General features: G+C 36.3%; 2 protein-coding genes across 2 annotated transcripts in view; both read left to right on the top strand.

Moving 5' to 3' along the window:
- Positions 1-3,473, top strand: part of LOC132557864 (uncharacterized) — a 16,584-nt gene extending 13,111 nt beyond the window's left edge. Inside the window, exons 9-11 of the mRNA XM_060222394.1 lie at positions 33-135; positions 880-914; positions 1,096-3,473. Of these exons, the coding sequence (XP_060078377.1) occupies positions 33-135; positions 880-914; positions 1,096-3,473 (2,516 nt within the window). The remainder of the gene's footprint in view (positions 1-32; positions 136-879; positions 915-1,095) is intronic.
- Positions 3,474-5,286: 1,813 nt separating this feature from the next.
- On the top strand, positions 5,287-10,326 carry LOC132557589 (uncharacterized). Its single transcript, XM_060222101.1, has 4 exons — positions 5,287-5,373; positions 7,877-7,915; positions 9,862-9,983; positions 10,224-10,326. Exons 1-4 carry the CDS (start codon positions 5,287-5,289, stop codon positions 10,324-10,326), a joined length of 351 nt encoding a protein of 116 aa, XP_060078084.1.
- Positions 10,327-13,454: the final 3,128 nt, after the last annotated feature.

Raw genomic sequence — 13,454 nt, 5'->3', positions numbered from 1 at the left:
TAAAAACTGGTTCAAATTGTATCCTTTTTCAGATTTATCAAGCGGTCATTTCCACTTGTACCTGCTCATCTCGCTCCTGATTGGTCTTCTGTTTTCGAGTCTGATTGGTTTCCTGGTATACTTTTGTGCATACAGGTAATTATGTTAACTTTTTCAACGCTTTATACACTATATCAAGTTACAGTATATTCAGTATCGGGCCAAGATATAGGGTATGGTATGAACATATTTTATACATCATACACATATAGGTTATTTAATTATTACAACAGGGATATGAAGGAATATCGATACATTTTGTCATACTAATGAAACATAATTCAAATAGAAATAATTTTATCACACTTTGTTAGAAAATAATATTAGAAAAGTCTATCCAAACATAAAACAAATCTGTTATCAGACAAAAACGAGGGTAACAGAAGAATTTTTTTAAGCTGGATAGTCACTTGACAACAAGACGCTACCATTTTGAATTGAACACTATAGCAATATTCTACCTTTACAAGTTCGGTTCCCGCTAAAGAAAGAGTGCAAAACTTCTTATATACGAATTTTCAAAAACCTGCAGTTTACACAGGTACGCAAGTGAAAATGTTTCCTAATGTTTTCCCCTTTATCATTTGAGCAGAAAACTCGACGAATTTCAATGCAATGAAAGCGTCATTTCTATTGGTAAACAGAAATGTTTTAATATTTCTACTGGCTTTTCATTGTAATAAGTATCTGCTTATGTAAACTTTGAAATGATTTCTAAAATAGCAGTGAAGGTCACATCGCTGTTGCCGTTATCTAGTACTTATGCATCATGTTTAATGTTTGTACATTTCAAATATAACAATGAGGTCATGTAATTCTTTACGTTTTGGTTATCTTTAGGAATACGAACCGTAAACTTCCTAAGAAAAGTAAAGGTAAGCTTATGTTATTGTATTAAATGGGTAATGCATCAGTGTCGATATTCATAGAACGATTTAACAAAAACGGTGTTTCATGGTGATTTTTTAATTTTAGAGCCTATTTGATTGAATATGTTATAAAAAGAATATGACGTAAAAAGGTTATTTATTGTATCATCTGTTGCAGATGTAAAAGAAAAAAATGACTCAGAGTCTCAAACACATGAGAAATCGGAAGAAGCCGATGTTTCAACCAACCTTGACAGTAGCATCATACACAGTGACGACTCGTGGTTAGAAATTTCAGAAAAGGATTACAAAGACTTCCAGATACAAAACGTATCCAATCTACAGCAAAGGCCGATTAGTCGCAGTCTTCCAGCCCTCTCATCAGTTCATCCTCTTGTAGAAAGGAAGTCTGTATCAAACACTGAAACTCGAAGTCGTCAGGATTATGACGACTTGGAACAAGAAAGCAGAACACAGAAGAGTCCAAAAGAAATTCATGGATACGCATACGAAGTACAGACATCTCCTGAAATCAAATCTAAGATCTTACTGATAAAAGCTGACAGAAAAACAAAAAGTAGTCCAAATATAAAAGCGAAAAAGACGGTATCGTTTCAAAATAGCAGTGTCAATGACAACAAACATTACATGGGTAAGTCTTTAACTAGTCAGCTTCCATTGGGGAGTACATTTTCACATCAATTAACGTCTGCAACAAGTCCTGCACACCAGGTTTCGTCTTCGAGACCAGCAGATATGATGTCGACACGAAGTCCCGCCCACAATGTATTGCCAACTAGACCAACAGAGGATATTCCATTACCTAGTTCCACACACCATGTATCGTCTTCATGGCCAGCAGATAAGATGTCAACACAACAGCTATTATCAAACAGACCAACAGAGAATATTTCTGCACATAGTCCCGCACACAAAACATCTTCAACTAGACCAACAGATAATGTGTCACCTATTCCCGTACATCAGGTATCGTCCACTGGACAAGCAGATAAGATGCCACCGCATGGACCCGCACATCAAATATCATCAACTAGATCGGCGGAAATTTCTACCGCTGGTCCGGCACATAATGCATTGTTAACTGCATCGGCAGAAAATATTTCAACTACTAGCGCCCTACACCAGGTGCCACCCACTAGACCTGAAGGAAAGATTTCAACAATTGGTTCCGATCATCAGATGTCGTCGCTTCCAGAGGAAGATTACACAGACATGAGTGCTGCACGGCAAACAGAAGATGGGTTGGTCATTGTCACGTCCGACTCCATATTGCGACTAGATGGAGATACAGCAATGTATCGTTCAGACAAAGACGTAGATATTGTCCACAAAATGACATCTACTACTCACGGAGAACATAATGAACCGGAGCAACAGGCTAAGCATTCAGAAGATGACATGGAATATACACCCGTTTATTATACGTATCAGCCATCCAATCTCGAAAAAGACGACATGTATGTGGACATGTGTGAGTTTGTTCATAAAAACACATACTTTCCCGAACAGGTTACACAGCGACCTCAGAAGGAAGATCTGTATATCAACTTAATAGATAACTCTGTCGACAGTCCTGACAGTGAAATTCCCGTCAAAAGCCAAACCGAGGAATGTTTAGATCTAGGGGCAAAGCGGTCGACAACAACTTCCCACCAAATTGATGAATATACTTCACAACAAACTACAAATCGTTCAGATTATATTGACAGGTCACATAGTCAAGAAGATTCATCAAAAATTCACGAGACAAATTCAAGTAATCACAGCCTCAAAGACAAGGTAACTCACAAACACGGACATAATGTAAATGACTCTCAACATAAATTGTCCTCTTTTGATAATACGCGAAGAGGTGAGTATCACGAAATGCACACCCCCGAAGTCACGAGCCGACTCACACCATCAATAACATCCGAGTCTGACGATGATCAATACGAGAGTGACCAAAGTAGTACACTGTGCCCAATGCCTGATTTGGACGACAGTGAGGTTTTTGATGACGGTTCGTGGGATGCTACACTGAAAGATGGTTCTTTTGATAAGGTTGATGACTCCGCAAATGTGGTTGAAAGCCTGGTGAAGTGCTTTGAAAGAGAGAAAAGAAAATCCATAGATGGTGCAACTAAGTCAGACTCGGACTTGAAGTTACGAAATGATACAGATATAATGTCATCGACGTTTGCTGTGTCTCTCGGTGATCTTCTTGATGAAGTCAGTGGATACTGCAGCACAGAAGCTAGAAAAGGTATCGATAATGAGCTGTCTGAAATAAATCATCATCAACAAAACTGTGTCCTGAATAACTCGCAGCCAAGTGCTACTGAAACGCCAAACATTCTTTCGCCATCATCTCCTAGGACGCGCATGTGCAGAGGGCATTACGAAATGGTATATGGCCCGGTCAGCTTCCCAAGCCCAATAGTTCAACTTGATACTATATCTAGTAGTGAAATCCTAGATATGACCGAAACTGAAACCCAAACACCACAGGTATACCCGGTAGAACATCATTATACATCAAAATCCAAGAGTGATTTTCCGTGATTGTCATCAGTGCGAGTCTCGCTTCATTAATGATGTCTGGATCCAGATCAGTATTTTCTTTCGTTTTTGCTTTGAAACAGTTTTATTGCGATTAATAGTATCATTCATTGATGAAGCTGTTCTGTAGAGCTGTATGTGTATGAAATGATCATATACCAATTTCAATAAAAAAAAACAACATTGGATATAAGTATGGCAGATGTTCACAGCTATTATTAATTGTGACAAAGTAAATCACGATAACCCATCAATCCTACTATTCAATACGAGTCGGAGTAGAGGTCGTGTCATCTCCGTATCACTAGCTTTCCTCAGTCATGACCCAAAACTTACACACTACAGGCCCATTTTATATGTTGGTGGGTTCAGTATAACAGAAAAAAATGTATTTCGTAATATAACTTAAGGTTAACCAGTCAAAGTACAGTACCAACAAATAATGACAATGGTACAGCGGATGTTCTACAATGGTTTAACTGCAATGAAGTGCAATGGTCATTTGTTACCGGTATATAAGAGGACTGTCCAACATGCACGAGCTCACATCTTAACCATTACGTTAAATTTACCTTGTTTACTGATGCACTCGGACAAAGCCAATCTGATCGTTGCAGAAAATGAAAACTTGCCTGTAAAGAGAAATAAAGATGTGTACTGAGAGGTCTTTTTGTACTACTATTTAGCCATGTAGCTGTTTAATACAAGTCAACACGGATGGCACTATCGTCCGTGGTACTTTTGAAACGCATTACTAAGGCCCACAGAGTAAACGAGTAGGCTGAACGACATATCTCAATGAACGATTGTCTTCTGTGGATAACTTTTATAGAAATGGCAGCTGTATCTGACGATTTTAGCCTACTGCGAATACTGGCGCTACACAATCACACTCTCTGTAGGGAGTGTCATTTTGTGTGGCCACCTGAATAAGCATCAGGGAAGATGTTTTGTCCTAATAGTTTTATGATCAGTGGCTATTTTTTTTAATGTTTGAAAACTTTCATTTATCAAGCTTATTGTATCTAATGTGACTTTTTGTAACTAATGTATGTAGTGCTGTGAAAGGGATGTAGATACCAGTAATAAAAGTTATAATTAACTTTATTTATAACTGATAGCATGTTGAACGTATAGTTCGTCTTACACATGTTCAAGATAAAATGCAACTGGCATATACAATATTGATTAGCTGAAATTATACAATAACAGCCCAATTGAACTAATGACATTAGAAATACGCTAAGTTGTCACAGGTCGTTACAAAGACGAGCGACTACTAAATGATATATTGTTAGAAAGTTTGTGATGGACAAAGGTAATACAACCAATTACTGGCCACCGTATTTATGCAATTGTATCTCAATGGAATAAGATATTAACAATGTATTACCGAGAGTAACATTGGTTTAACTAATCACTTTCATACATTAATTGATAAAGTGATGCCATTTAATTATTTGAAATCGTCGGTCAGGGAAGAATAAAAAGCTGAGGCGAGAAGTGTTATGACCATGCCTTGTCTAGGGACGGTTGTGTGCAATCCGGTCATTACCGGCATTCTTCATAAGCTCCTGTCGTGAGTAATGATAGAATTCACGGCGACCAAACAGGGGTCCATTTGGTCAGGTTAAATATGTAATTATATTTCCGTGGTGAGGAAATAGAGCGACATTTTGCACACGGACTAGGTGTGAAAAGTGATGACGTTGTATTTACACAGACATACCTGGTCTATAAAAGGCATTTGTTGGTCAGTACCGAACCAAGCTCAACGACTGTCGATACAACACCAGCTGTAATACACACTGTCAAAATGGCTGTTGTTTCGTCGGCAATTCTAGCCATGATTATATTGACATTATCATCAACAGTGTCATCATACGCTACTGGATACAGGAAGGTAAGTTTTCTTTGTCACTTTAAGGTTTAGTTGCAGTAATTGCTAATATTGTTATATTTCATTGTGTAAAAACTACTTCAATCAAAGATAAAATGCGCTCTAGTTTTCCAGTTTCCGTTACAATTTAAAAACATAGAAAGTATTGTGCTAAAAAATCGTAACAATGATGAGTTTTCACAATCGATGTATTTGATTGTCAGAACTTTAGACTTCATCTTGTTCCTTGAAATATGGAAAAAATAATTCAAATAGAACGGTAGTCTGAACCATTAATAAGGTGATCTGACTAAAACTCAATGTATTTTTTTTTGTTTTATAAAGAAATTTGTTAAACTTTATATGAAATTGAATAGTATATTTCTATTCAATAGCGGAAGCTATTTCCCTATTTGTTATGAATTGCCAAATCTTCCATGTGCAAATCGCCGCATTCTATTCCTAACAGTTGTAAGAATGAGTGACCTATTTATAACCAGTAGAAAAGATATGCTGTGTATTAATTTTTATAAGCGTGCATGATTTGGCTAAATGAAAGTTTATCAACAGTTAGGATTCTACGTAGCATCATAACGCATGTCAGCTGTCTGTCTTGACTCCTTGTAACATAGAGTTGTTATCCTGTCCCTAGCAATCACTCTGTGAAATATGTGAGAAAATTTACATCTACATATGGACTTAATTTATTTGCGTTTATTTTGCTTTCTCTTTAATTTGTAATTTAGCTAACATTGTCGATACAATATGGTCACAGTGAATCCCGTTTATCAAACTAATACAATCCTGATGGTTATTTTGCGTGATAAATTAAATGATAGATGTGGAATAGTTCTTGGATTTGCCAAAGATTTCTGATCTTTGCTGTATGGTTTATAAGAAACAAATGTGAAATGTTGTGTTTACGAGAACTCCAAAAAAGGGAGACACTAACCTGATACCAAATGATGCTAATAATTTAAGCAAAAACATAGATAAAACGAGTACAAAAATATGAATATATATATATAAAACGGTAAGATATTCCACACAGCGAAAACATTAGGCGTGTATATTTAGGTAAGTCAAAATAACATATCGTTCTTAAACACGAACCAATTTAGTCTTCTTAAAATGGATTTTCTAACTATCTGCTAGAAGCTTATTAACAGCTGTCGACATTAATCATGGAAAAATAACGTGATATAAAAACAATAAATATTTTTGACGCAGGGAAGCAACTGCCTTGAAATGGTAAATTCACAATAGCGAAATTGAAAGTATCAAACATTGTCATGTTAATGTGTCCCTGTTAGCTGCATTGTCAGAAAATATTGCGGTATTCAGCTTTTGAAAGAGAGTATGCGTGTCTCTCATTTTACTTTTGGTTCATTTGGTTATGTTAAATTTGCTGTTTCTAATTACGGGGTCTGACATGTACATCTGTGTCCTTAACAACACAAATTCTATGTAATGTAGGATGGTCAGAGACCAGCACTAACTAACCCATTCAATATCCTCTTTGTACATCATTGATACGTACGTATTAAAGATGACCATTTGGCGGTCATCGTGCTTTCCAAAAGTCTCAAATAATATTGAAATTTAACATCGTACAAAATAAAACACAAAATGAATAACATCTCTCAACTTAGAACTAAACAAAAAGAAAACAATGTCTGAAATTGCATCATACAGTTGCTTCGTCCTTTGGGGAAGCTAAAAGGTAAGGTTCATTAGCCCCGATATCATAATTGGTACCTAAATTGTACTGTTAATGACAACACTATTCGCAAATCTGATGACATTAGTGTGGTGGATCAATCTGGCAGTAAACTTCTGGTCATCTCTTGTGTGTGCTAATGCTGTCACCTGCTTATTGACCAGGTCACTTATGAATGACATTGAACTTTATAAATAAATGGATGTTAATGGTCAGTGAAATTACAGCATTGAGTACGTACCGGTCACACCTAATTGTATGAAATAATTACCAGGACGACATACATAATACCTGTAAAAGTTACGGATGTTGTCAAGCTGATAAAATCAATTTTATGTAGCAATAGCTCTGGATTATATTGGCTTTACCCTGCATTTATCGTACATTTTATTTTCCTCCTTTTTAAGGAAAATAAGTATCATTGAAAACTTTATCAAATTGAAAATACTAAATCGGATATCTTCGATAAAACAAAAGACACTTCATCTTCTGGAACACCTGGTTTTATTCTTCTTTCATGAGTCCCAGTGGTGAAACTTTCTTTTGGTCATATTTCAAGTAAGTGTAATCGCATTAAGATTACATTGACAAGTTGGTATTTTTTTGTTAATTTGTAATTATAAGCATTTTTAACGATATCGTTTTTATATTCATAGATCATAATTATCCGTGAACAACTATTTCGAATCAACAGCAAGGGATTCGATATGTTACTCATGCATTCTACGTTGTTAACCGTTTTAATATCTTTCCTTCCGATTTTCAATGTCATTGTTGCATACCTTTGTACATATCTATGTTTTCCAGGTTGAACGATCACATCCTTCTACCAGGCGCTTCGCAGACGTAAGTAGTTGGTACAGTCATACTGTGTATATCAACAAAATATCATTGTTGTGCACGAATTTTGTTATTGTTTTACCGGCAAAGAAATATATACATACAGAAATGATGAGAGAATTACCAGGACTGGTTGATAAGTTGTGAGATTGCATCGAAGAATTTTAGCAGGGTTGTCCTTTTTCGGCTCTACTAGTATTTAAGGCTGTGTACCCGAAGCCTGGTGTCATTTGATCAGTTTATGTCGAAGACGTAGCTCTCTAAAGTAAACACGGCAGGTGACTTTTGTAAAATGGACAAAATCGCTGAAAGACAAGTGCATTGATATTTGCATAATAAAGGTCTAGCACCTAAGGATACCCATAGCAACGCTACGTAATGTTGTCCCTTCATGTGCTGCAGTGAGAAGGTTGGTGGCGGAAATTAAGCGTGGCAAACAGAGCCTTGGGGATGCCGCCCGTCCTGAAAGGCCTGTCGCTGTTGCAACCCCAGAAATGGGCAGTACAGTCCACGATATTGCTATGGATGACAAGCGAGTTACAGATAAATATACATGTATATAGGCAGTACATGAATAGTGCATTCCATTCTTACGGACGATCAAGATCTTGCAATGAGACTTCTCTCAGCCTCTTCGGTACCAAGACTTCTGACTGTTGATCAGATTCACATCAGGAGGACTTTGAATAGTGTTAATCTGAACCTTTTAAAGACAGATCCTGCTAACTTTCTGTAAAGGTTTGTGATTATGGATGAAACTTGGGTCATTTTATCCCAGATGCCAAACAAAAGTCTTAACTTTGGAAGCACCCTGGTTCATCCCTGCCAAAGAAGGCAAAGACTGTTCCACCAGCTGGAAGGGTTATGGCCTCGGTTTTCTGGGATGCTGATGATAGATTACCTGCAAACGGGACAATCAATGAAACATATTATGCATCACATCTAATGCAGTTAAGAGACAATATCAAACTTAAGCGCCGCGGAAATCTCAGTAAAAGAGTGTTGTTCCGCCAGGACATTGTTCCTGTTCGCAAGTCTGTCATTGCCATGACTGCCATTAAAGATTATGGCATTGAATTGATTGAGCCTCATTTGCTTTGAATGCTTTTGCTCCATCAGGCATTCTATTTCAAAAATGGAAAAAGGCCATTCCCGGTACCAAATTTCGGTCCTATGATGACGTCATTGTGGATGTATAAGAGGGCGGGGGTGGTGAGGTTGTAATGAAATGTTCTTCTAGTATGGCCCCTGTTTATGTATATATGATTAATGAAGTAATTAAGAAATTACATCACATACATAGAACATAAAACAAATACAATGTTATAAAGTTTAATCGAGAGCGGTGGTGTAAATTTAAGTTTCTCGATAATACCTTCTTTTCTGGAGACGTGTGGGGGCAGGTTATTCGTTTCCAGAAGCTGAAAGGATGTGTTTGGGGGCCTGTCTAGATTTAGTTTGTGTTAGGATAATGTTAAAGTTCATCTACTGCCTTAAAAATAATTGTAAAATCTGACACTATCCTTGGACCCCTGGAACACCCTTAGCACTCCTACTCTTTTTTACGAAAGGCCACAGAGGGATCTTTTGCGTGCGAGAGTGGACAATCCTCGCACGCGCCACAGTTTAAAGTCTCTTTATAAATTCACTTGTTCGTACTGTCGTCATTACTTCATTGATCATATATCTATTCCAGTAATTCTCATTCAACGAACATTTGTTTGTTAGGATCCAATACCAATATTGGACCATACCGTCGATATTACTTACTAGGTTCTATTTATATTTCTATATAGGCCTTCACACTAGAACCGTAGGAAATGAATTGACCTCCAATTTTACCCGTAGTAATTTTTGTATATGCATGTGTTTAGAACCTGACACTAGAACCGTACGTGATGAATTGTCCTCTAATTTGGCCCATAGTAATTTTTGTATATGCTTGTGTTTAGACCCTGACACTAGAACCATATGAAATGAGGTGTTCCTCCAGTATGGTCTGTGGTTATGCCGTGTGTGAGTGGAGACAGGATCTGTTGGATCCCGATGATTCCTGTAACTACCTCTTGAGCACGTAAGTATTTTCCCGATCTTGGTTTCCCCTTCTTTCATAGATGTTTAATATTAACTATCCATATTTTGTGTATCGCTGTTTGGATAATGATGCGGATATTTCGAGTTCAGTAAGCTACTATCAAATTTAACTATCACAGATAAAGCAATTTAGTGTTTGACCGTAATAGTCCTTTAAAGTGACCTATTCTAAGCTTTTGGAAGATTCGACTATACCCTTTGTTTACTTTTTGTGTAACAGATGTGTCTGCCCTACTAGACAGTCATGTGTGCCTACCAACCCCTCTCCTTCATCATCCGTACCGGCATCAGGTTTCAACGTTTTCGAGTATCACTGTCAATAAGTCTCAAGTAGATATGGCTGAGACTGACGTGGCGTTTCAGAATAAACTGACATCTTGCTATCAAGTATACTGTAAGATGCTTCACATTTTCCTCCTATTTGATAATAATGGCTTGAGAATGCTCACGTGCTGCGACACTATGACTTTAAAGAAGAATGAAAAGATATGAGATAAGGAAGATGTTCATGTTCCTTGTCAGGAATAATTGAAACGTATTGTCATATTTGTACATTCCTCTTGAAATATACATGTGAAATAAAACGCTTTTTGTATCATATCTTTATTTTATTATGTATCTGTTGATGGACATTGGATACTGTACGGTACTTAAAGCATTTAATTAGACGAACTTCCATCCATTAGTACAAAGAGAATAAGACTAGGTGTTCCAGAAGAGTAAGCGCCTTATGCTTTATCGACAATACCCGCCATGCAAATCTTGGTCAATAATGCCATGTTCTAAAATAGGAACAACGTATTAAATAGGCAGACAATCTAATATCAAACACTTCCAGCTTCATCTCGCATGCAGAAAGAGAATAAAATCAGATAAGATGAGATCACTTTGACGACTGTAGAACTGGAAAACATAATTCCAATCTTCCTGCATGTTTTGAAACCCTTTGTCACGAGTTTGTCAGTCAGTTGACAACTTCTTGCACGTAATAATTGGAACTGGCTCTTGAACATCGAATCAACAACGACATGTTAACACTATAGGTTTAGGTCGCAGGGTTGCAGCTATCCAGAAATGAAAAAAATCACAGTAAGGGAATTATCATACATCTTGGTGGAAAGCTGTCCATCTTGGATTCGTTGAAGGGAAAAAAATGAGAGAAGCGGCCGATATAGAGACAAGATGACATAAATACATCTGAATGTGAAAATAAAGGACTTTGCAAGGTCTATGCGACCTTATTTAATACGCTTTATAATAGATCAGCCTCGTATCAGCATGAAAACAAAGACAAACCAGCCAACAAAGGGACAGTACCCAGAAGCTTACCAATAGTCTTGTCAGAAGATCTTACCACTAAACTCAACAATGAAATAACATATCTTTCTAAATTCCAATATATTCTTCACATTTCAGGCAAATTAAAAATCCGTCGTTTTTTTTATTATTAACTTTTCACAGCTACAAAGTCATTCTAATACAAGATCATCGGTCACCATAACTTTGAGCATACAAAAAGATTGATGGTGTCAGCCTCGAATTCCTTTATATTTTCCTGAAGGAAAACAAGTTCTCTACCACCATTTTCATTATGTTATAACGGGCTTTATTTTTGGTTTGAGACTTTCCAGATTACCGAGTCATAATGTTCTGATAGAAGCAGGTAGTACAGCGACAGATATTCAAACTACACTCATAACAGATTGATGTTGTAAAGGTTTTAAACTGCACATTTCAATCGCATCGCATATTGTAAATAGGCAATGCCATTTGATAAACCTTTCAAATGCTCTAGATGTAAACACTGATTGATTAGGTCCGTATTATTATCTTTTTACATGAATCATTATTAGTACAGACAAAATGCCAGTCGACACAAACCGCTGGCGTTGTAAATATAAGTCATAATGACCACATGAAAAGGAGGCAGTATGAGGTGTAATATTAAGTTTATAGCATATAAATACTAGGATATACGTCAACAGATTTCAATAGAACTGTGTATTTAAAAAAATACCAAAATAATTATTATTCAGATCGAGATCTGGTGTGCTATATACGTCTTTGGTCTGCTAATTTAGTCCGAAAATACCGTCTGTTCAGAGAATCTTATTCAGCTGCAGCAATGAACAACAGCTATTAACATAAAACTGGGACATGAGAGAGTTGACAATCAATAAGATAGTTACTTCCAGCAGTATTAAAAACCCAACGAGTAAACGGGTATCGAATCAAGCATCTGTTAGTATCACATCTATTGCTTAAACATATGTCTGACCCGGTTTAATGTAAGTCCAATAAAGTGTGAAAAAATCATCAGAGAAATTGTTATATTTGACCCAGAGAATGTCCAAGTGAAGATATTGTTCCGGTACTTGAGGAGACAGAAAAAAACATGGTTAGTATTTTGTACTCCACCTATAATAACGGACGTTAACTCGTATTTTTAATTTTGCAGTCAAACAAAGGGTATTGGGGCATTTAAGCGATACATCATTATTGTTTTGCTATTTCCAAACCGCTACATGTAAATGATCAAACGAACCTCAATGTCGTAAGAATCAAGTTTGAGCCTCATAATCAGAGTTGCACAAAAGCGAAGCATGGAACTAGTTTCTTTGTAAAACGTTTCAAAGCAGAACGAGAATTCAAACAGAACGTGTTTAAGCTTTGTCCTTTGATAGTTAATAAGCAAAACTATGAACATTCGCAGTTATCAAATTTATTTTCCAGAAATAAGTAAACAATTTCCATATAATAATGGTGTATAAATCATTTTAACAGCAAACAACATAAACAATATACATGTATTAGGAAGCACGGTAACAATAGTGTTAAATCTTTATTATAGCAGTTTATCTATCTATGGATTCACACTCAACACTCTCCAGGTTGTATACTTTTGTTCCAGACAAGTTGGAATTCATCATCCCGCCAAATCTCCATAATGAAAATCGGAAAAAATCGTAAAGTCATCAGAAACTTTATGATAAAGAGAATTCAAAATAATTGTATCTTAAAACCAAATATAAATTCAATAAAATTAATCCCCTGTAGTAATTTAAGAAAGAACTCCAAAAATTTATGAATTTCGTTTTGTTACGATCGATTTCATTGATTTCCTTGGCTCATCATTTAGAGTTGAAAGTGTTGATAGGTGATAGTGTAACAACAATATCATGTGGTATACACACATATACTGTAAAATCATTCATTTTCGTCGGGGATTTATTTTCGTTATTCGTGTGTGTTCAAAATTTACATTTCCAGGAATTATTGAAATTAGTATCAGTACATATCATTAGTTTTTCCTACCCACAAAATAAGTACACAAAACAGGATGTTTTTGTAAAGTGATGGAAATAAATAAATAAACCTCCGAGGGTTGTCTCTGGAAACTGAAACGGTATAGACGATTATCATATCTTGTTCCTATATGCTCTCAGACTTA

Source organism: Ylistrum balloti, unplaced genomic scaffold (assembly GCF_031769215.1).
Source record: "Ylistrum balloti isolate Yb309-2 unplaced genomic scaffold, AGI_CSIRO_Ybal_v1 Utg369656, whole genome shotgun sequence".
Lineage (NCBI taxonomy): Eukaryota > Metazoa > Mollusca > Bivalvia > Pectinida > Pectinidae > Ylistrum > Ylistrum balloti.
This window is presented reverse-complemented; position numbering and strand designations above follow the sequence as displayed.